Source organism: Odocoileus virginianus, chromosome 30 (assembly GCF_023699985.2).
Source record: "Odocoileus virginianus isolate 20LAN1187 ecotype Illinois chromosome 30, Ovbor_1.2, whole genome shotgun sequence".
Classification (NCBI taxonomy): Eukaryota; Metazoa; Chordata; class Mammalia; order Artiodactyla; family Cervidae; genus Odocoileus; species Odocoileus virginianus.
In genome coordinates, this window is record NC_069703.1 from 30595267 (window position 1) to 30619854 (window position 24588).

A 24588-nucleotide genomic window follows, 5' to 3' on the forward strand; every position below is an offset into this window, starting at 1 on the left:
TGAAAATTTAATGTTCAAAAAACTAAGATCACAGCATCTCTGGTCCCATCACTTCATGGCAAATAGAAGGGGGGAAAGTGGAAGCAATGGCAGATTTTATTTTCCTGGGGTCCAAAATCACTGCAGACGGTGACTGCAGCCATGAAATTAAAAGACGCTTGCTCCTTGGAAGAAAAGCTATGACAAATCTAGACAGCATATTAAAAAGCAGAGACATCACTTTGCTGACAAAGGTCCATATAGTCAAAGCTTTGGTTTTTCCAGTAGTCATGTATGGATGTGAGAGCTGAACCATAACGAAGGCTGAGCAATGAAGAATTAACACTTTCGAACTGTGGTGCTGGAGAAGACTCTTGAGAGTCCCTTGGATAGCAAGGAGATCAAACTAGTCAATCCTAAAAGAAATCAATTCTGAATATTCATTAGAAGGACCGATGCTGAAGCTGGAGTTCCAATACTCTGGCCACCTGATATGAAGAGCCAACTCATTGGAAAAGACCCTGATGCTGTGAAAGATTGAAGGTGGGAGGAGAAGGGGGCGACAGAGGATGAGATGGTTGGATGGCATCACCCACTCAATGGACATGAATCTAAGCAAACTCTGGGAGATGGTGAAGGCCAGGGAATCCTGGCATGCTGCAGTCCATGGGGTCACAAAGAGTCAGAAACAACTTAGCAACTGAACAACAACAACAAAGCTGTTTAAAATATTTTACAAAAATAATAATATAGATGATGATACATGACTATGGCTGCAGTTCATGGAGGTAGAACCCCAAAATTTCTCAGCTTGGAAAACACCGAGCTACACAATCCAGGTTGCCCTTTGGAGAGGCAGAGAGCACCTCCAAGGCTGCGAGTTCCTCTAGGTGGGCAGGGGAAACTCTGGAAACTTTCCTTCCCCAGGACAGGCTCTTTCCTTTGGTCACCTCTTACGACCCCATGCTAGACATCCTGGAAGGATCTGAAGCCTTCGGTAGCCAACAGCCCAGGTAAACACCTTGGTCTCATTCTCTTATGAACAAGAGATCAGAAGTGAGCTGGGAGTTCAAACTCAGATTTACATATTGTCAAGGCTGGGAAGACTCTTTGAGATCATCTAGTCCAGTTGTTCTTAACACTTTTCAAAAAAGTTGATCACATGCCTGCCCTCTGCCCAAAAGAAAATTCTTATGAGAAACCCAAATAAAGAAACAAATAAATACAGAACACTATTTGTATAAATCTGTACTGTCGGCTCAGTGAGAAACAGTTACCAGGCCTTGAGGTTGATGAGCCCATTTCGGTCTGCTAACACTCAGAGCTGGGATTACGGTTGACAGTCACCTCGGGTTTAATTCTCTCTCTGGTTGGGCGGCAGAGCCTCAGGGAAGCCCTGACTCACACAGATTAGCAGCTGCAAATGGGACCAGCTTTCAGCACTTTGCTTTGTGATCTCAGAATATTCTTCCGAATATTCTGACCAAGAGAAGGCGGGGGTGGCTCTAACTTGACTCTGAACCAACAAATCAGTGTTACGTCGACTTCCAAGAGTTAACAGTAAGAACTCAAAAGTGAGTGAGCATATTTTCATGACCATTTGACATTTTTTAACAAATTAGTGTTAGGTAGACTTCCGAGAGTTAACTGTAAGAACTCAAAATTGAGTGAGCATATTTTCATGACCATTTGACATTTTTTTAAATATGAATTTTTATTTAACATTCAAGGAATGCCTAAGGCATCTCTAAGACAGCCTGGGGCTTCAGGGACTAGAGTTCTAGCCCACCCTCTTCTCATCTTTACAGACAGGGAAACCGAGGCTCGCTCAAAGGAGGAGGCAGACGTGCTTTGGCAAAAATCCGACTTGAGCCCTGAATCAACCTCAGAAAAGATGCATTTCCCCAATTCACCAAAAAAAATGGAAGAGAAGGTGCATACGCCCCCTACAAGGGCGGGAAGAGAGACACACTCAGCCTCCACCTGTCTCAGCAGCGCCCATGTCATTCCAGGGCAGCACCAGAAGCTGACATCACACCCCACACCCTGGGTGCAGCTTCAACTGGGCATTGCTCAATGCCAATCCATCTCCCTCTAGGACTGGACATGGTGTTTCCATCTCCTTAGTAGCCAGGTCCGAAAGGCACACACACACACAATAAAACAAACACCCCGCAAGCCTGGGGCATGACGACACCACCAACAGTGGCAGACCAAAGGGCCCTCCCAGTTTCACCATCAAGAGCAAGCGCCTGTTCCCCTGCCGCACCCCAGCAAAGCTGCCCACACAGGGCAGAGAGGTAGCCTCCCCATGGCGAGGCACCAGGCCATCCTCGAGTCCTGCAGAGAGACAACCAGCCCAGGAGAGTAGCTTGTCTCCCCATGGGGTCCAAGACATTTCCCCAGGAAGCCAGGCCCTGCATGGGAGACCCAAGACTCTGGGCAACTGCCCCCTCACAGCTTGACAAAGAGTCTCTCAACTTTAATAACGTCAATCTGATTACTTCATGCCTTTCAAAAAGCATCACCAGCCTACTCGCCCCTTGTACAGCTGTGGGTGGATTTTATCATTCCCATTTCTCTGATAAGTAAACAGGCTCCCTGGTAGTTCAAGGACCACTCAGTTCAGCCAGAGGCTCTCACTGGCAGGTGCTGGAGGTGGCACTTGAATCCTGCCCAGTGGCCAGCCCGCCCAGGTGAGAAGAAAAGGGATGAACCCCATGGCCAGCTCTCTTGTAAGCACTAGGACACAGGAGTGGAAGGAAAGATGCTTCTCAGCCCTTCTGACCCTCCAAGCCCTGGGGGTCAGAGCCACAGTTCCCAAGACAGAGTTGCCTATGCCTGGGACAGCAGAGGGCCCTGCTCCCTTCCAAGCCTGAGATGCTACAGACAAACCCCTCTCCTCTTATCAGAAGGCCGATTAGGTAAAACTGTCAGCCAGGTTGCAGGCAGGAGGCAATGTCAATTTCCCAGCTGGGAATCTGGGCTGGGCAGAAATGTGCTAGCCGGTTCAGCAGGCAGTCTGTGCCGCACTCCAGCCAGATCTGGTGGTCTGGGTCCATTCAGTGTCCAGTCTTCCAGCCTAAGGTTATCTTTGCTTGTGCAGATAACTCAGTCTTTAGGGCTGAGTTTATTGGGGGTCCAAAAAAAACATGAGAATTGGGGGTAGGGAGAAGAGAGGTGAAGGGAGGTGTTTCTAAAACTTGTGTCCTGTCTTATGTAGGTCTGGTTATCCAGTCCAGCCAACTGGACATGACAGAGCTGGAGCAAGACAGCAGACACTGGCCTCAGTGGACAGACCCAAGCACTCTGAAACACTTGATCTTTTTTTAATTTAAGGAAAAACAGAAAGTTAGTGGATTACTTAAGAGTTGTTTCTTTTCACCCATTGACAGAGGGGAGCCCACTTTGTACATCCCTGGGGAAAACACCTAAGATGGAAGACAGACTGGCCAGGAGTATCTCACATCCCAGCTTCACCACCTATTAGCCAAGCCACCTTAGGCAAGTCACTTGCATCCGTGCCTCGGTTTTCTCATCTACAAAATGAGGGTAAGAATGCCCCACACTTTGTGTTGCCATGAGGATTAGGTGACATCACATAAAACACCTACGGTCATTATGTCACCTAGAAAACAATGTGCCTGGTCCAGTGACAGAGCGGAGGTGTCCCCCACGGAACTAGAAAACCGAGTTTTCCAAATCTGCAAACAGCTTCCAGCCTCACCTGTTAGGACCAGCGGGCCGCCCACCCCGTACCCCGGCCCCTCCGGAACGGAACGACCCCCGACCCCCGGCCGGGAGCGCGGGGCGGCAGGGCGGGGTCCCACTCACCTCCGCTTGTACTCGTCGCGCTCCCGCTTCACCTTGGCGAGCACGTTGTAGAGCGCGCGGATCTCGGGCGTGATGGTGTCAATCTGCACGCCCACGCCGTCGGGGTGCACCCACGACACTCCGGGGCCCTGCACGGTCTCCACGCCGCCGCCGCCCGTGCGCCGCACCTGCGTGTAGCTCCAGATGGTCCCGGGCAGGCGGCCGTAGTACTGCGGGTGCGAGCCGCCACCGGGGGGCAGGCCGCCCAGGGCCGCGGCTTGGTTGGCGTTGGCGCCGGCCACCGCGCCGCTGCCCGGCCCGCCGCCGGGCGCCGGCGGCCGCAGCAGCTCCGGCCCGGTCTGCACGGCCTGCTCGCGGGAGAAGGTCTTGTAGCGCAGCCGCCGCTCGCGCTCGCTCTGCTGCTGCTCCAGTTGCTTCTCCAGCAGCCGGTTGCGCCGCTCCAGTTCGTGCACCTTGGCCAGGAAGCAGCGGAAGCGCACGTTAAGCCCCTTGAGGAGGTGGATGTTGGAGCCCAGGTCGTCCCGCAGCGCCGCCGTCACCGGCGACGGCCCGGGCCCGGCCCCGCCGCCGCCTCCGCCCCCGCCGGGGCAGCCCCCGGGCCCGCCGCCGCCGCCACCCGGCGGGCAGCCGAAGGCCAAGGCCATCTCCCCGAACAGCAGCGAGTTCACCATGCGCCGACCGCGCGGCTCAGGGCCCAGGGCCCGCGGCTCCAGGTGCGGCTCCAGCTCCGGGCAGGGCTCCCGGCGCGGCCGGGCCAGGGCGGGCGCGGGATCCAGCGCGGCCGGCCGGGCGGTTCCAGATGCGCGCCAGAAGCGGCCTCCGCGGTGACGGCGAGCCGGGCCGCCCCCGGGTGTGGGCGCCGCGGCGAGTGAAGGGACTCGGGCCGCAGTGGAGGCCGCGGCGGCTCGCACGGGGCGGCGAGGGTCGCAAGTCCAGGCGCCGGGGGCTGTCGGAGACGCTGTGGAGGCACCGCGGCAGCCGCGCTCGGAGGACTCTCCGCGGGCACTGCCCCTCTGCGGCGGGCCCCGCCCACTGCAGACATAGGCCCCGCCCCCGGCCGCGCCCCGCCCACCGCGCCTTCCTCTGTGGCCCTCCCGGAGCCGAAGGCCCCGCCCCAGGCCCCGCCCCGCCCACCACTGCGGCGCTCCCGGAGCCGGAGGCCCCGCCCCCAGGCATCGCCCAGCCTACCGCGCCTTCCACTGCGGCGCTTCCCGGAGCCGGATGCCCCGCCCCTCATCTAGCCCCGCCCACCGCGCCTTCCTCTGCGGCGCTCCCGGAGCCGGAGGCCCCGCCCAGCTCTGGACCGGACCCCTCCCTCCCCTGCGCCGGGTCCTGTGGCCCGGCCCGGCTCCGATCCTTTGCCCGGGGACACGGCCCACAGAACTGCACCAGGCTGGCGGTCAGGTGGGATCGCCGCAGAGCCAGCCCGGCCTCTTAAAGGGACCGGCGGCCTCGGCAGCGCTCTCTTCCCCCGCCAGGGAGTCTCCTCCCCCGCGGTCTTTGCCAAGGAGGCTACCCTTTTCTTCCAGCCACCCCAGCTCCTGCGGTCCCCGATTCCCGCGGAGTGAGGGGGACTTTAGTCTGGAAGGGCTGGGGACCAGAGCATCCGCACCCCCTCCCCCCCCCCCAGTCCAGCGTGGCGCGGCCTCGATCGACCTTCCCCGGATGAGGCCGCTCTTGCGCCGGCACGTCGCCCACGCAGTGGACCCAGGAGGGCTCCTCCACCGCTTGCCCCAGCCTCTCGTCCTGAGATCGGCCTGGGCTATGCCGAGCCGGCTGGTCCTCGGGCCCAAAGGTGCGCCCGCGGATGCTGGGGTTCTGCGTAGGAAAACTGAGCTGAGATCCTCCGGCATGTGACACCTGCAAGCTCAGCTTGGGCTGCTACCACTCCCCAGCCCAGAATGATCACCTCCACACCATCGCACAGGCTGAGATGCAGCTGGCCCCAGAGTGGGCGTCCATTTCATCAACCGCGTGGGGGGGCAACTTGAGTGCAGAACAGATCTAGGGTGCGGCGCAGACCCAAAGATGCATTCATTCATTCATTCAAATCTGTTTTCAGATTTACCACCCTAGAAAGACAAGTTTTCCAGTCTCCTGGTGTCTCTTAAGGTGTTGGTCGCTCAGTAGTGTCCGACTCTTTGCGACCCCATGGACTGTAGCCTGCCAGGCTCCTCTGTCCATGGGGTTCTGCAGGCAAGGATACTGGAATGGGTTGCCCTTCCCTTCTCCAGGGGATCTTCCCGTCCCAGGGATCAAACCTGGTCTCCTGCATTGCAGGCAGATGCTTTACCACTGAGCCACCAGGGAAACCTGGTGTCTCTTAAACCAGTTTGCAAACATCTCTGATTATTTTTTGAATACTGATAATAGTTCCCATTATTGAATGCTAAGTGTATATCAGGTGCATACTTGTTATCCCGATATTACAGAGGTCACTGAGACCAGAGGAGCAGTGACCCACCCCTAAACACATACTCTAACCTGCCTACCCAGTGCTTCTGGCCTCTTGTCCATTTCCCCAGTCGCTTCTCACCACAAACCTCAGGGGGAGGTGACCTCCACATCCGCCTGCGGCTGGCACTGTGTGCATTTAACCAGATATGTGGCATGTGCCACATTCTTTTGGCTCCATTTTTTGAATTGCAATTAAATTTTTGTCTGATTAACTTAGTGTGTGTGTTCCCTCTCTTTGTGTGTAAGCTTGAGGGCAGGTACCCTTTCTCAGAGGGACAAAGGCTTTGTGTTCTCAGAGACAGAAGAGACATAAAGGAGACCCGGGAATGCTCTGGGGTGAGGTCGTGGCTGTGATGTTAGTTGGCTATTTTTGATTCAGTCACAAGAGCAAACCCTCCCCAGGTTTCCTTCCCTCAACCCCAGTTCCTTGCTCCCTTCCAAAAATAGGCTCACCTTTTCAACACCCCCAGCAGAAACTCACCTGTCTTAAAATCTTTCTCTGCCTCACCCAACCAGATGTGATCACCGCTCTTCAGTATTTGTTCTCTCCTCTCTTGGTGATTTTCTTGTTTGTCTAACCTAAAGAATCAAAGCCCTTTGCCTTACAGCAGGAGTTCACGGATTCCCCAGGGTGGGGTGGGGATTGCTAAGGAGAGAATTCTGCAGAGTCCATGACATAGACAAAATGTACATTTTTATTTTCACTAGTACCTGAATCAGTTCAGTTCAGTCTCAGTCATGGCCAACTCTTTCCGTGAATGGTATTTAGTATTTCCCTTGGTCATGAATGCAGGCAACAAGAAGTCCCTGTGATATTATTACTAATAGAAATCACAGGTATTTTCACATCACCTTCAGTTTTTATATATCTCAAATATCATTTAAGCTACCACACTCTTAAGATCATATTCAACTCACCACTAAATCTTACTTAATGTATTAATAAACATGTTACTATATCACAAATTTTTTTTAGTATTTTGATAGTTATATTTTAGTAAAATTGTCACTGGTGTCTGAATGCAATATTTTTAAAATTATTATGAGATAGATTCACAGGCTTCCGCAGATGCCCAAAGGGCCTTAACTCACAGAAAGGGTCAAGAAGCCACACCTGAGGAGTAGTTCCCTGCCATCTTTTCTCAGACAGATCTGTCCTGCTAACTGCATTGCCCTGGAATCAGGATGTGAAGCCCTCCTGGAGGGGCTGGGTAGAGTGGGGGCACCTAACTCTGTTCTGGGCCTGGAGAGACCCAAACATTCCAAGGTCATTTACTGACCTCCTGCTTCAACACAGACTTTGCGCAAATTCTGGGGAAAGAGCCGTGAACAATGCAAGAGCTCCAGAAACCCTGGGGAGCTTGTGGAGACAGACAAGCGCCTCACTCCCAACAGTTGCAAGTCCATACCTTCCATCAGGTCAAGGATCTTACGCCAATAGTAGGTCAAATTCAGCACTGTACCTCCATATCCCAACATGATGCTTGGCACATAATAGGTGCTCAACAAAGATGAGTTTAGGTAAACAACTGAATGAGCTGTTGGCACTGGAAAAAATCCTTGTGAAGTACCTAAGAGGTATTCAATAAATATCAAGTTTTCACGTTTTAATTACATTTCTTTGTCTGATAACTTTATTGAGGCATTTTTTAACATATCATGTAATCTACCTATTTCAATGGTTTTTAGTACATTAGCCAAATTGCACAACTACCACTGTAAATCAGTTTTAGATGTCATCTCTCCCAGTAAGATCTCTCATGCAGTTTACTGTTACTGTTTCCAACTCCTGCCCCAGGCAACCACTAATTGTCTTTCCGTTTCTATAGATTTACCTTTTATGGACATTTCCTATAAATGGAATCATACAATATGTGATCCCTCGTGCCTGGCTTCTTTCACCAAGTATCATGTTTTTCAAATTCACATTATAGCATCTGTAGGACCTTCCTTTCTATTGCCAACCTCTTCTAAAATTTGGTAGTTTGAATTTTGCATTACCTTATTTACTTTTCTGCACATCAGTTCCTCATCTGGAAATGGTACTAATAAAAATATCTACCCCGGGAACTTTCCTGGTGGTCCAGAGGTTAAGACTTTGCCTTCCAATGCAGGGGGTGCAGGTTCAATCCCTGGTAAGGGAGTTAAGATCCCACATGCCTTGAGCCACAAAAACAAAACATCAAGTGAACAATATTATAACAGAAATTCAATAAAGACTTAAAAAAAAAAAAAAGAATATCTACCTGGGAGGGTGGTTAAGGGTTAAATGATTTAATGCATATAAAGTCAGCATGTAGTAAATGCTCAGTAAAATGTTAGCTATTATCACCATTATTTCTTTTTCATTCTTTTTGCTTATGCCAGTGTGAAAAGCCCATAAATGTCTCAAGAAGCAGGGCAAAAAATAAGCCTCTCCCATCATCCCACACCCAGTGGCCCTCCCCATCATCGGAGCCCAGTTCTGCTGCCAGGAAGAATGAACTGCCCTCTCCCTTGCGTCCCCCATTCCCACCCCCAGGCTGAAGTTTCTAGAACATTCCCATCAGGTGTCTTCATGGCGAAATGAAAGACAGCATTAAAACATGACGGCACAGAGGAAAGGGAGTGGTTATTAGTCCGACATGATGCTCCAGGTGAAAATTAATCCCTTAAAAGGCACAGGCAGATTCTTGAGAAGGCCCATCTCTCCTCCCCACAAATAATAATGACAATAACAACAGCCAGAAAAAAAGAGCTGGCAGAAACGGTGACTCTCACCCATCCCAGCAGCGACGGCACGCTGCCCAGCCTCGTCCCTCCTGGGCACTTCCAGGCTTATAGGCGGCTTAAGCTACCTGTTGGCTCAACAATTATTCTGGGTGGGTTTGCCTTCCTCGAAAAGGGCGTGGGTTTCACTGACGTCAGGGCGCCAGAGTGTCCCACTGGCTGCCCAGACAGTCTTCTTCTTGGTCAGCAGAACCCCGGCTGCTTCTAGTACCTTCTCGGGGCCTCTCTCATGCAGGCCGGGCGGTATGGCAGTGTGGTTACGAGCAGGGGATGCAGGGCCAGGCTCTATCAATTTACTGTGTGGCTGTGGACAAGTTACTCACCTGCTCTGTGCCTCAGTTTCTCCCTCTGTAAAATGAGATGGTAGTAGTTTATGGGGTTACCGCGAGGATGAAACAAGTCCACAGAGCTGAGAGAAGTGCCTGGCATGTTTTAAGTGCCAGTTATCATGAATCAACATTCCTCAACCCCCTGCCAGGCACCGTTTTGGTGGGGGGAGTCTTGGGACAGGAAGTAAAGGCTGAGAGTTGCAGAAGCCTAACCAGGGCCATGCTGGGTCATTCTAGGGGGGGGCCACAAATTTGGACAGGCCCTTGCTTTTAGGCCTTCTTCCGTCATTTCCAAATGACTACATCTGTTAAACATCTTCTTTGCATGCGTGCCAAGCTGCTTCATTTGTTTCCTATTCTTTACAACCACGTGGACTGTAGCCTGCCAGGCTCCTCCAGGCAAGCAGTACTGGAGTGGGCTGCCGTGCCCTCCTCCATGGGATCTTCCTGACCCAGGGGTCGAGCTCATATCTCTATGTCTCCTGTGTTGGCAGGTGGATTCTTTACGACCTGGGAAGCCCAATATCTTCTTTACCCCGACTCGGTCACTAAACCTCTGCATGTTAAAGACCCTTCTTACAGGGAGCCTGAGGCTTAGAGGGTGAACAGCCTGTCCCAAAACACACAATTCACAGCACAGTTGAACTCTGAACCCAACTTTGAACTCCAAGTCCCATCCATTCTGCTCCAGCTCGAGCCTCTTCCTCGACCACCCAAAGATGGAACATTCAAACATTGATCTGAGATCTGAGAAGTGAGCCCTTGAAGTGATTTCTACCATCCTGTTCCACAGTGTTGGCCTTCAAGTGAGTAGAGCCGGGCATGGAGAAGTGACGGGCAAGGGCATTGTCAGTTGAGCCCAGAGCTGCCATGAGAAGCAACACCGTGCCCTCCCCTCTCTGGGTCTTTACACATGCTGGTCCCACCTCCAGGGACACCGGTCCCCTTCTCGCTGGTTAGCTCTCACTTATCCTCCAGATCCTGGCTTTGGCAGTACTTCTTCGTTTGCTGTCTTGTTTTGACTTTGCATTAAGGGATGATGTACATTCAACAAATATGTGTGCAGCTCGGTGAACGTCTACACATGCTCACCCCAGAGTGCTCCACACCCAGCTCGTTTCCCACAAACAGAAATCTCCCTGGTGACCCCTTCCAGTGACACCTCCCAAAGGCGACTGGGCTCTGATGTTTCTCGCCGTGGATTCCTTTCTAGCCTCATGGACAACAGAATCGGACAGCATGTTTTTTTACTTCTTTCGCTCAATCTTATCTGTAGGAGATCCATCCGCGTAGTTGAGTGCGGCAGCACTTTGTTCTTCTTTGCTGGGTCATATTACGTGCAATGAACATGTCACAATGTATTTGTCCATTCTACCACAGATGGACATTTGGGTGTTTTCTAGTTTGGGGCTATTTGAAGTAAAGCTGCTAATAGCCTTCTCATCTCTGTCTCTAGGCGAACATAAGCATTTGTTCTTCTTGAGTAGAAACTGAGGGATAGGATTGCTGTGTTTGTGTATGTTTTAAAGTTAGTAGATATAGTCAGACAGTTTTCCAAGTTGGCCATATAAATGTATACCCCCAACAGCATACAAGAATTCAGTTCAGTTCAGTTCAGTTCAGTCGCTCAGTCATGTCCGACTCTTTGCGACCCCATGAACTGCAGCATGCCAGGCCTCCTTGTCCATCACCAACTCCCTGAGCTTACTCAAACTCATGTCTATTGAGTTGGTGATGCCATCCAACCGTCTCATCCTCTGTCGTCCCCTTCTCCTCCGGCCTTCAATCTTTCCCAACATCTATGAGAGTTCAGATTGCTCCAGATCCCAGCTGATTTTATTGTTGTTGTTTGGTCACTAAGCCGTGTCCAAATCTTTGCAACCCCATGGACTGTAGCTCGCCAGGCTCCTCCATCCATGGGATTTCCCAGACAGGGATACTGGAGTGGGTTGCCATTTCCTTCTCCAAGGGATCTTCCCGACACAGAGATTGAACCCCATCTCTCGAGTCTTCTGCATTGGCAGGTGGGTTCTCTATGCTGAGCCGCCAGTTGCCATTATTCAGTCGCTAAGTCGTGTCTGCCTCTTTGTGACCCCATGAACTGCAGCACACCAGGCTTCCCTGTCCTTCGCTATCTCCCAGGGTTTGCTCAAACTCATATCCATTGTGTTGATCATGCCATCCAACCATCTCATCCTCCGTCACCCCCTCCTCCTCCCCTCAATCTTTCCCAGCATCAGGGTCTTTTCCAATGAGTCATTGGCACTTCAGCTTCAGCACCAGTCCTTCCAATGGATAATCAGGGTTGACCAGGGAAGTCCAATATTTAGTATAGTCAGAGATAAACAACTAAGATTTACTGTAGAACATAGGGAACTATATTCAATATCTTGTAATAACCTATAATAGAAAATAATCTGAAAAAATATATCAAAAAATCACTTTTCTGTATACCTGAGACTAACACAACCTTGTAAATCAACTCCACTTCCATAATCCTATTTAGCATAACCGGTGCTTTTTTATTTGAAGGGTAACACTTCCCCTAGAACCACTCTGCACCCTCGAAACCAGGGTGGGCAGGGACCGCTTGTTGCTCTTCCCCATTGTAGATCCATTTGTCCAGAGCATCTGCACTAATTCCTTGTCTCCCGCATGTCAGGAAGTGAGGGCTCCCCAAGGGAGGGAAGGAGACCATCTGCCTCCTTGGAAGGGAGACGCCAGGCCCTGTCACCCCAGCCCCAGGCCTCTCGCCCTCTGCCAGCACAGCTGGAAGTCCAGCCCCGGGGAGGCAGGGCCCCTCTCTTTGAGGGGCCCTAATCAGTTTCAAGCCCCGAGCTTAGTGAGATGGCTCCTTGCTGGGCGTGTGCCGCGGGACCCTCTGAGCCGCAGTGTCTCTGTCTGTAAAACAGCTCAGAGGCCTCTGCCCCTCAGGCTGTGCTGCGAGTCGCGCCCTCAGCCTGTCCGACTCTGCAACGCTACGGACTGTAACCCACCAGGCTCCTCCATCCACGGGAATTTTCCAAGCGAGGCTATTGAACTGGGTTGCCATTTCCTCCTCCAGGGGATCTTTTGAATCCAGGGATCAAACCCCCATCTCCTGCAGCTCCTGCATTGCAGGTAGATTCTTTACCCACCGAGCCATTTGGGGGAGCCCCATGAGGTTGTGGTCGGGGCTAAATGAAACACGTAATAACGTTCCTGGAAGGGAGCCTGACAGAGGTGGGTGGTTCTTTGCAGTCACTCGAAAGCCTGTAGCCCTCTCTCAGAGATGACCTCCGAGGCTTCCTTGTCCTCATTGTCAGAAAGCTCTACAAAGTGTCTGGTTTCACGATGCAACACTCCCATCTCTGCCTGAAGAGATAGGCCTCTGACCCCAAGAACCAACAGGTACTTCTCTCTGCTCCATGCCCGGCATTTCGCTCATTCCTCATATTGTCCTTCTCAGATCTGTCCCAGTAGAAATAGTCTATGGGCCAGGCATCATTTCACGTGGATCACCTCATTCTCTCCAAACCTCATCAATCTGGGGAAAGACTCTCATTCCCCTTTAATAGATGGAGAAACTGAGGCTTGGAGAGGAGAAGCTAGATTCTTTCCCCCATTCCATAGCGTGGCGATCTTAGGTCTGAAACCTTAAACTGGATCCTGCCCAGATACTGCAATGTCCACACCAAGCTCAGGATGAGCAAGGACCCTGCAGCTGCAGGGTGTGTGGGTTGTTCCCAGGGAGGCCCTGGGAGTCCCAGAAGCAAGGTGGGGCAGGACAGGGGTGTCTTCACCCGGTGGGGACCCTCCTGTCTCCTCCACTGGCTTGCTTTGCTCCCATTCGGAGATGAGCTGGGTAAATTCCCACATAACCCACCTCCGATTTCTGGTTTGCAAACAGCTTTTCACTTGCCAGGGAAAGCACTCAGAGGAAGGCAGGCAGGTCCTCTGTGGCCTTGTGGTCCTGTTTGTGCTGAAACAGACGTCCCAGTCGTGGGGCCGCCTCGCGGGAGGCGACTGCCAGCAAGGAGTGAGTCAAAGCCCTTCTTCCCGGAGGCCTGCCCCTTCCAGGGCCATGAAAAGGAGGAATGCGTCTGAACCCATCCCAGACCCTGATGGCAGGACCGGCTCCCTAATTGTCCTGAACGCAAGTTTGAAATGACTCGCCGCAGAAGTCACCACGTCAGCCTTGGTGACTTCCCCGATGGCTATTTTGTAACTGCAGAGACTTCAGCCAGCCAGAGGATTCCTTGGTCCAAACCTGCCCGGCACCTTCCAGCATAGCTCAGATGAGAGGCGTCACCTCCATGTCCAGCAACTGGGGATCGAATGCTTAAGTCATGACATGTCCATAAGCAGTCATACTCAAGCAATCCTGGGGATAACACACACATCTTTATTGGCACGAAGGAGGTCCTCCAGTTATCACTGAAGGGAAAAGGCACCACTGTAAAACCATATCATTTATACATGGGATCTAAAAACTAAAACAAACTAGGGAATGTAACAAAAAATAAACAGATTCACAGATACAGAGAACAAAGTAGTGGTTACCAGTGGGAGAAAGAAGAGAGGAGAGACAAGACGCAGGTGGGGGAGCCGTAGGTACAGACTATTATGTTATAAGGATACATTGTACAGCCAGGGAACATAGCCAATATTGTGTAGGAATGATAAACTTTAAAAATTGTGAATCACTATGTTGTACATCTGTAACTTATGTAATACTGTACATCAACTATACTTCAATTAAAAATGAATAAAACTATAAAATCCCACTTTTAAAATATTCATCTTTGGTTTGTGGCTCTGTCTGTATGTATATACCTAGAAAAAAAATCTGTAAGGACATCCCAGAGGTCAGCTGAGGGTTTTTGTTTTTTATATGCCTTTCAATGTTTTCTGAATAATAGCATGTATGTATATATAAAGAACTAAAGAGCCTCTTGATGAAAGTGAAAGAGGAGAGTGAAAAAGTTGGCTTAAAATTCAACATTCAGAAAACTAAGATCATGACATCTGGTCTGATCACTTCATTGCAAATAGATGGGGAAACAATAGAAATAGTGACAGACTTTATTTTTGGAGGGCTCCAAAATCACTGCAGATGGTGACTGCAACCATGAAATGAAAAGACACTTGCTCCTTGGAAGAAAAGTTATGACCAACTTAGACAGCATATTAAAAACCAGAGACATTACTTTTCTGTCTAGTCAAAGCTATGGTTTTTCCAGTAGTATAGATGTGAGATGTGTAGATGTGAGAGTTGGACTATAAAGAAAGCTGAGGGCTGAAGAATTGATGCTTTTGAACTGTGGTGTTGGAAAAGACTCTTGAGAATCCCTTGGACAGCAAGGAGATCCAACCAATCCATCCTAAAGGAAATCAGTCCTGAATATTCATTGGAAGGACTGATGCTGTAGCTGAAACTCCAGTATTTTGGCCACCTGATGCGAAGAACTCATTTGAAAAGACCCTGATGCTGGGAAAGATTGAAGGCAGGAGAAGGGGAGGACAGAGGATGAGATGGTTGGATGGCATCACCGACTCAATGAACATGAGTTTGAGTAAACGCTGGGAGTTAGTGATGGTCAGGGAAGCTTGGCGTGCTGCAGTCCATGGGATCACCAAGAGTTGGACACGACTGAGTGACTGAACTGAACTAAACTGAGATATACACACACACACACACACACACACACACACACACACACACATGTAACACATATAAGAACAGTTGCAAGTCACAGTGGTAAAAACAACATACAACACCATTATCTCATTTAAACCTCATGTCATTTGACAAAGCCAGTCAAATTCTACCTGCATTTTAAAATGAGCCCTTATTACATTTAAAAGGGGGTGTCTCGGGTGGTGCAAAGTGGTAAAGAAATTGCTTGCCAATGCAGGAGACATAAGAGACAGGGGTTTGATCCCTAGGTCGGGAAGATCCCTCGGAGGAGGAAATGGCAACCCACTGCAATATCCTGGCCTGAAAAATCGCCTGGACAGAGGAGCCTGGCAGGCTACAGGCAATAGGGTCACAAAGAGTCGACCATGACTTAGCACAGCACATGCTTTTAAAAGGAGAAAAACAGAAAAGCTATTTTCACTTTGGGGAAAAAAACACAACACTGTTGTGTAAAATAAAAAGCACTGGGCGAAGTGGGAGATCTAAAGATGCATGGGATGTGGCCTTTGACTTCAAGAACTTTCCAGCCCCAGGTCCTTGAATAACTAGACATGAGTTTACCTCTAGTAAGTGGGACTAAGAGAGGCAGCTGGCATAGTGTTATAAGGACACAAAGGAAAACATGTAGCTTTAGGGGCAATGAAACAATTTACTGAGCACCTACTATGTGCCTTCTGCCCAGAGCATCTTCTATTTCAGGCTCACAACAGCCCTTTAGATGGGCGCAACTTCGCCATTGTACTCATGAGAATATCCAGGCTTACAAGGCTCTGGGATTTTCCCAGAACTGTGAAGCTAGCAGTAGGGCAGGTGGGAACCTGAAATTCTGTTCCCAAAGCTAAGGCCTGCTCTCCCTCTCCTCACACCCCCACCATCCCCAGGGCACTGGGGCGGGGATGATCAGGACAGAGCAGATACAGCAGAAGAGGTGACAGAAAGCAATTCTCTCTCCAGGTCTCCGCTGTCTCACCTTTAAACTGTGGGGTAATATACTTCATAGGGCTGGTGTGAGGGTCAAAAGAGAAACCCAGCATATTGCCACGTGGAGACACCAGAGACAGTCATGCATATAAAGCGTCTGGAACACATGCCTGATGCATACTGAGTGCTTGGTGAAAGAGAGGCCGCAGTGGACTCTGGAGTCAGGTTGCCTGGGTTTGCGTCCCTTCTCTGCCACTTACCGTGTGATAGTTGGGCAAGTTACTAATGGTCTCTGTGCCTTACTTTCTTCATTTATAAAATGGGGTCCCAACCTCAGGCTTTTGTTAGGACAATTAAGGAAGGGAAGGTGTATAAGGGATTCAGACCAATGTCTGGCACATGGTAGGTGCTTAATGAATGGTCAGTATGGTTATTCATATTATTTTGCACTGCAAAGACTTCTGAAGCCAACAGAGCCTGATCCTTGCTGGTGAGGGAGCCCCCCTCCCCGCCCCCGCCTTGAAATGTAAACATCCCTGGGAGGAACAGTAACGCCACTGGTTTCTGTCTGCCAACCTTTGGAAAGATGAAGGTGACGGTGTCATAAGTAACAATGAGAGATGGAGACCCAGGGGTCAGAGGGGCCTCAGAGGGAAGGGAAAGAGCCTCTTCCAGAAGAGCCTAAACTGGAGGAAAGGTCACTTCGGACATAACCCTGACACTTAGCTCCTCACCCAGCCCAGTGCTAGTAGCTCAAGATGAGGCAGAAAGTGGTGATTAGCTGTAGCTCGCCTTGCTGAGCGATTGTTATGGATCAGGCGCTTACCGCCTCTGCTTTATTCACACAGCCGATCATCTGACCCTCATGTGATGCTATGAGCACATGCTCACACCCCCATTTCACAGATGAGGAAACAGAGGCCCAGGAATCTCAACTGACTTGCGAACATCACACAACAAATGTGTGGTCCAGCCAGGACTGTCCCTGTGACTTGCACGCCCCCTGATTCAGTGGATGGACAGACCCCTCCCTGTACTCCCTGGTTGCCCACCTCCCATGCAGCCGAGAAAAGCCTCTGCCACTGGGTTGGAATCCATCCTCAGGACCTTCTGGCCTCCTTTGGAGACGACCACCGAGGTTGTCTGGGGGAAAGAGCTTGTCTGGCCGGTGGTCAGCAGTCCCCAGACCTCAGCCCTCCTCCGGGGGTCCCATTCGAAGTTAGCCACCATCCTCACCTGTCAGGGGAAAGTCAGGCCCCCCCGGCTCACAGGCAGGGTTGACGTCTAGTTTGGAGGAGGCTTTGGGGAGGCAGAGTTCACCCCCTGTGACCTGGACTTTGGTCCCCTGACCTGGAGTCCAGGCCTGCCCCCGGGGCCCAGCCATGCCACGGCTCAGATGAGAGGGTGGCGAGCAGCTGGAGAGGTAACCTCGAGTGGCAGAGCTGTGGGGTCCAGGGCCGGTGACCCCTGTCTGCGTCCTGCTGCTCACTCAAGCGTCAGTCACCCCTCTCAGAGCCTCAGGCTTCACAGCTAAAAAATGGTGGTGGGGGGCTCGGAGGAGACAGTCTCGCGGGACCGCTCAGCTGCTCCCAGATTCGGTAGTTCTAGGCTAGAGTTCTCTTCCTTCTTGGTGTTTCCAAAGGAACAGGAAGACACAGTCCTTACCCTCAAGGAATTCGAGTGGGGTGCTGGGGATAGTCACCTCCCAGCCCCGTTTGAATCCCAGCGCCACGTGTTGCCAAGTCCAAGCTGGCACTGCCCACCACAAGACAAACCAATAAACCGAGAGACGAGTTACTGGGGCAAGGAATAGCGGCTTCATTCAGGAAGCCAGCAGACCGCGAAGGCGGTAGACTCGGCCCCAAAGAACCATCTTGCCCGAGTTAGAATTCAGGCCTACTTTACATAAAAGGGATGGGAGTAAAGTCAAAGATTTCCTGGTCCCGGTCAGCTGCCAGAGTCTTTCACAGATGGGCCTGGTCAAACGCTCTCTGCGAGCTAAACAAAGGTATTTTAGCTTAATGTCATTACCTGGGAGGCAGGGTTCCCAGAGATGGGTCATTATGTATAATTTAAGCTTATGGGTAACATCCGTTTAGTGATTAACTTGTAATAGAATCCGAAGGGCCTTCCCTATTACACAAGTGTGTGACGTCAAGTTATTTTTCTCTGAGCCTCAGTTTCCCTCACTGTAAAAGTGGGGCTATAAGAGCTACCCTTAAAATTATAGTGTTACCACCACATGAGAAACCACTTCATACTCACGAGGATGGCTATCACCCAAAAGGGGGGGGGGCTGGAAATAACAAGTGTTGACCAGAATGTAGAGAATTTGGAACCCTCGTGCACCGCTCTTGAGAATGTAAAAGGTGCAGACATGATGGAAAACAGTTTAGCATCTTCTCAAGAAGTTAAACAGAACTACCAGCAGTTCCGTTCCTAGGAACATGTACTCAGGAATTGAAAGCAGGGACTAAAAGACATCCTGTCCACCAGCGCTCAGAGCAATGTTATTCACAGTAGCCAAAACCTGGAAACAACCAAAGTGTGTGTCTACGGATGAATGAATAAACAAAATGTGGTAAAGACATCCAATGGGCTATTACTCAGCCATAAAAAGAAGGGAAATTCTGACACATGCTATCACATGGATGAATCTAGAAGACACTATGCCAAGTGAAATAAGCCAGACACGAAAGGATAAACATTGCATGATTCCACTTATGTAAGGCATCTAGAACAGGCTACAGAGACAGAAAGTGGAAGGGCGATCACCAGGAACTAGAGTGAGGGGGGCAGGGAGTTAGTATTTAACGGGGCCAGGGTATCGGTTTGGGATGATGACAAAGTCTGGAAACGGTTAGTGGTAATAGGTGCACAGTACTGTGAATGAATTAAATACCACTGAACTGTACACTTAAAATGGTTCAAATGGTAAATCTTATGTTATGTATAGTTTACCAAAATAAAACTATACATAGTTTTGCTTTTTTTTTTTACCATCAGGGGAAAAAAAAACCTTGGGGGCTGTTAAACGAGACAGGTATGCAACCCTCAGTTATATTCTGTGGCAAAAGAAAAGTCATCCCCATATATTTCCTTGCCAAGAAGGGACAAGAGACAGACCAAAGTCCGCCACTAGCAAGGCATGCCCTCTGCGGAGCCCCGGAGCAGGCGTGGGGTGGGAGCAGGTCTGCAGGACCCCGTAGACCCTACTGTCTACTCTCTCCCAGAACCCTGCCCCCAAGAAGGCTCCGCGGACCAGCGATGCCCACAGAACGCCAGAAGTGATGAATGACAAGGTGCAGAGTGCTCCCGGAGGCTGGCAGGAGCCGCAGAGGCAGGAGGGGATGTTGTCCATAAACCAAAGTCCTGGGGAATTCGATAGCAAAGACAAGGACAGTGGGGCCGCTGGGAACCTGGGGAGGCTTCCTGAAGGAGGTGGCCTTGAACTCGGTTTTGAAGGAGGCAGAGACAGGACACCCCTGGTTTCTTGCAACCCCTCTGCTTAGGCTGGATGCAGTGACGAACCATTCATGGAGCTTCTACTCAGCACTAGCTCAGTCCTAACAGTGACCCTGTGAGGTGGCAGTCATTGTGCCCAAGTTATCGAGCGGGAACCTAAGGCCCGGAAGACTGCACTTGTCCAGAGTGGTGGCCTAAAGGTTGAAACTCAGGCTTATCTGACCCCCAGATCCATGATGCTCCCACAATACAAAGCTTCTGCCCCAGGATTCGAGCGGGTCCCACTCCCCTCACGATCCCACCCCACAGACGTGTGACTTCCACCCTAAGGAGGAGGCTATGGATTTAAACCCGGACTTATACCTGGTTGGGGAGAAGTACAGGTGGCCCCTGGAACTTGTGATTGTTCTCTGAAATGCGGGCAGTCTTGTGCGGTCTGTACCCTGAACTTGTGGAGTCTGTGCTAATTCTAGTGTCAGTACTGAATTGAATTGGGGGATGCTTAGTTGGTGTTGAAGAATTGTACAGTTGGTATGGGAGACACAATTTGGTGTCAGAAAAAAACAGTATCACATAGTCATTTAAAAAATTTTTTAATTTTTTAAACCCAAGGGCGTCCAGGGCCCCTGCCGTGTTCTTGCTCTGGGTCTGGCCAGCGCTTGAGTTGTTTGCCGTGTGACAGCTCACTGAACTGTAAAGGTATGTACTTTATATGCTTCTGTCTGCTATTGTTACCTCATAATATGTAATAAGTGCCAAAGGTTGTTCTCTAACTTTTAACTTTACCGGTGAGAAAAAACACATCTAAGCGCCGGATTTGGCCCCCAGGGAGCAAGTTTGCAACCCCTGAGTTACGTGTTTCCTCCCAGCTGGAGCGCACCTGGCCGGTGAAATGACCAGGGCCCCAGGATCTGTCTCCAGCAGAGAGGAGCTGGCCGCAGGGGACGGACGAGGACCGCCAGGGCTCCTACTGTCCAGCCCCCTCCTCCTATACATAAGGTGTCATTATCTGCATTACTCAGATGAGGCCAGCAAGGTCCAGGAACCCCCGACGAGAGGCCCCGCGTCAGAAGTCATCATCCTGGGACTTCCCCGGTGGTCCAGCGGTTAGGAATCCGCCTGCCAGTGCCGTGGACAATGAGTTCAGTCCCTGGTCCAGGAAGATCCTACATGCCATGGGGCACCACGGCTGCTGAGCCCGCATTGTGGGCCACGTGCCACAATGACGGGAGCCCAGGCGCCCTAGAGCCTGTTCTCTGCAACAAGGGAAGCCCCCAAAATGAGCAGCCCACGCGTGGCAACAAAGAGCAGCCCCTGCTCGCCGTAACTGGAGAAAGCCCGAGCACAGCAGCAAAGATCGAGCGCCACAACTAATTAATTAATCTTTAAAAGTCATCATCTCATCAGGGGCCTCAGCACCTCCAACAAATTTCCAACTGTTTATCTCGGCTTCATGAGCCTCCTGCAAGCCTCTGCCTGGAGCAGGGCAGGTGGGATCCCAAGACTTTCTCTGCGGCCTCTTCCACGGGGCCTCAGTTGCCTTCGTGGCCTTGACTCACTCTTGCTGCAATTTTAATTATTATTTTAATGATGCTTTTCAAAGATGCTTGGCGGCCTTCGGGCACTTAGGTCTCATCAGCCCAAATGCATCCCCATTACTGTGATTAGTATTTTATTAACAGTAATAATTCCCTGCACAGGCCATCAACTTGTCATTAGGTGATTTCAAAACCCTTGTAGAGGTTGGCTCACAGCAGGTCAGAGGCAGCGTTTTGCTTCCCGTGATTAGAACTCAGCACACGCCATGAGTGGGCTCCGTGACCAGGGCCAGGCGCAGTGATGGGACTTCCAATGCCGCCTCCCACAAGAGGATGTTAGGCCGTACAGGATGCAGCATTAAACAGTGAGATAACCTCTTATTCATTCTTTTTCCACATTTTTTTCTTTGAATTTGACGGAGAGAAAGTCTGTCTTGTTCCATTTGTCCCTGGGACCTCTCCATGTCTCTTTAATACAGACAGAACAGACCCCAGGCTTGAACCCTTGGGCTGGACCTGGTGAAAATTTAATGATGCCAGTTTGCTTTTCTAGGTTATTTTCACTGTCATCTTCTATTAAGGGATGTAAATTTTCCTTTTCAAATAAATTTATTTAAGTAATACTAGGTGAATCCCAAGAAAATATTTTTTTAGTTAGAGGAGAATTGCTTTACAATGCTGTGTTGTTTTATGCCACACAACAACTCTAAATCAGTCATAATTATATAAATATATAAATATATATATATATCCCTTCCCTTCCCCCCTCCCAACTCCACCCCTCTAGGTCATCACAGAGCCCCAGACTGGGCTCCCTGTCTTATTTAGCAGCCACCCACCAGCTATCTATTAGTGTATATATGTCAATGATACTAAAGAAAATATTAAAGAAATAATAATCCGGGTCAGAGGTCAGCAAACTGTGGCCTGCATGCCAAATCTGTTGCACTGCCTGTCTTTGTATGGTTCATGAACTAAAAATGTTTTTAATAAATGTAGAAGCTGCTCTATAGCACAGGGAGCCCAGTCTGGGGGAAGGGAGTGGAGAATAAAAGCGTGAAGAATATTTTGTGATACCTGGCAAATATGCGCCATTCAGATTTCGGGGTCCAGAAACAAAGCTGGATTGGCTCACATCCACGTTTATCGATTTACGTTTTGCCGACGGCCGCTCTGCTTCCACAGTGGCAGAGTTAAGTATATGTAACAGAGACGAAATAGCCCACAATGTTTAAAATATTTATTATTTGATCCTTTACAGAAAAAGTTTTCTGACCCCTGGTTAAGGCGGTTGGCTGACATGGCCAAGATCTTGTAATGATACCAGAGTGAGTCAATCCCTCATCAGAACTCTAGGAGGTTATCATCACTTGTTTCCACCCAGTTTACAGGTAAGAAGGAAACTGTGGCTCAGAGAGGTTTAGTGACTTGCACAAGGTCACGCAGCCAGTCAGCAGAAAGTCAGAATGTGAACCAAGGTCGGACTCCAAAGGCATTTGGTGGGTAGGGTTGAATATCACGTATGCTTTGCTGATCTTTCTTGCCACCCCTTCATTTTCTTCATGTCCCTCAAATACACCTAGTACTTTCTTTTAAACCTCTACACCTTTGTTCAAACACCACTTCTTCCTATTAACTCCAGCAAGATAGCCCCTTCTCCAGGAAGTCTCTGCTATGGCCCATCCCTCCTGGACCCAGGGCAGACCTCCCTCCCCTGCCCTCCCCACACTGGTACCTGCATGTCGGTGGATTTTTCATCATTTTTTTCTTTTTTGCCTCATTGCACAGCATATGGGATCTTAGTTCCCCAACCAGGGGTCGAATCTGTACCTCCGGCATTGGACGCACAGATTCTTAATCACTGGACTGCCAGAGAAGTTCCCATCATCATTTCTTGATGACATGGCTCATCTCCACAGCTCAGGAAACGCCCTGGAGGGCGGGGACGGTGTCATGTACAGAGCCCTAATAATTTAGCAGAGCAAGACAGGCCTTCCTCTCCTTGCGCCTTGTCTGTGGCCGCCTCACCTCCCCCCACTTCCGCTTTATGCTCCTACAGGACTGAGCCACCTGTAACTCCCCAAACCTCCCTGCCTATGCACCGGCTGTTCCTTCTGCTGGAATGTCCTCCCTGCCCCTTCCGCACCAAACTCCTACGCATCCTTCAAAGTCCCAACCAGGCATCAGTATGGAGACTGCGGCATACCCCACTCCCTCCCCAACAAAGCAGACCCTGCCCTCCCCTGGGCTCCTCCATGCCCCCAAGCCCTCGTGAGGCAGTAGGAGGGGAAGTTTAGCCTGTTGGCTCTGGACAGTCTGGGGTCCAGTCTGGCTCTTCTCAGCTCTAGTTCTCTGTCATTGCCCCAGTGACTGAGCCTGGCTCTGCCTCAGCTGCTTTGCCTATGAAATGCGGGCAGTAACAGAAGGTTGCACCTGGTATCACTGTGAGGCTTGAATGAGATAAGACCTGGGAAGCCCTTACCTACAGAGAGGCTCCATTCTGTTGTTAGATTTCTTTTCCTAACTTCTTTTTTTTTTAATTTGGCTCACCAGGTCTCAGTTGAGGCACACAGGATTTTCAGTCTTCACCATGGCATGTGGGATCTAGTTCCCTGAGCAGGGATTGAACCCGGGCCCCGGAATTGGGAGCACAGAGTCTTAACCCCTGGACCACCAGGGAAGTCCCAACCTCTCCTGTTATTACTGCACCGTGATTCTGATGGTCACTTTCTTTGTTCCTCTGCCCTCCAAGTGCTGGGGGTTCTGCAAGAGCTGGGAAATGGCTCTTGTCTCCGTGACTCCCCTGTGCCCAGTTCAGCAGATTGGGGTGAGATACTCAGGAAACATAATTTCCCTCCTCCTCCCTCCTCCTCAGCCCCACCCCCACCCCTACTGCCCTCCGAACAAAGCAAACAGGCCCCACGGTGGCACTCAGCCTGCCCAAGTACAAGCCTACTTTCTCATGGGGGTCCCCAGCACAAGTCCAGGGCTGCAGGTCCCAGGCTCCCCAGGGCCACCCCGAGAGCTGTCCCCACAGCCACCCTTCCAGCCCATTGCAAATCCGAAGAGAATACCCCATAAACTTGGTTTATGAGCCGGGAAAAAGAGCAAGACGCCTGCCTTGTTCCTGAGTCACTAAGACCTCAAAGAAGGCCACACCAGCGTCCTTGTTCCCAGTCCAGCCCTCAGGCCCTCTCCCAAGAGTGGACCCCCAACCCCATAAATCAGTTAAAAAAAAAAACTGCCTTGCCAAAGACACACCTAGATGCTCCCCTTAACAGCTGGGCTCAGGGCCAAGATGGCAGCAGGCAGAGCAAACCAAAGCCTTCCCCAAACCAGAGTCCCATAAATCTAAATGCAAAGGAGGTGGGTCAGCTGCTTGACTGATCTTAATGACCCAGAAAACCATGATGGTGTGATTACTCACCTAGAGCCAGATATCCTGGAATGTGAAGTCAAGTGGGCTTTAGGAAGTATCACTATGAACAAAGCTAGTGGAGGTGATGGAATTCCAGTTGAGCTATTTTCAAATCCTGAAAGATGATGCTGTGAAAGTGCTGCACTCAATATGCCAGCAAATTTGGAAAACTCAGCAGTGGCCACATGACTGGAAAAG

The 24588-nt window shown here is 50.5% G+C and overlaps 1 protein-coding gene across 2 annotated transcripts in view; it reads right to left on the bottom strand.

The window, feature by feature from the left end:
* IFFO2 (intermediate filament family orphan 2) overlaps positions 1–4488 on the bottom strand; it is a 47142-nt gene extending 42654 nt beyond the window's left edge. For both annotated transcript variants that reach the window (XM_070458793.1, XM_020899170.2), the window contains exon 1: positions 3814–4488. In XM_070458793.1, coding sequence (XP_070314894.1) covers positions 3814–4484 — 671 coding nt within the window. In that variant the 5' untranslated portion in view covers positions 4485–4488. The remainder of the gene's footprint in view (positions 1–3813) is intronic.
* Positions 4489–24588: the final 20100 nt, after the last annotated feature.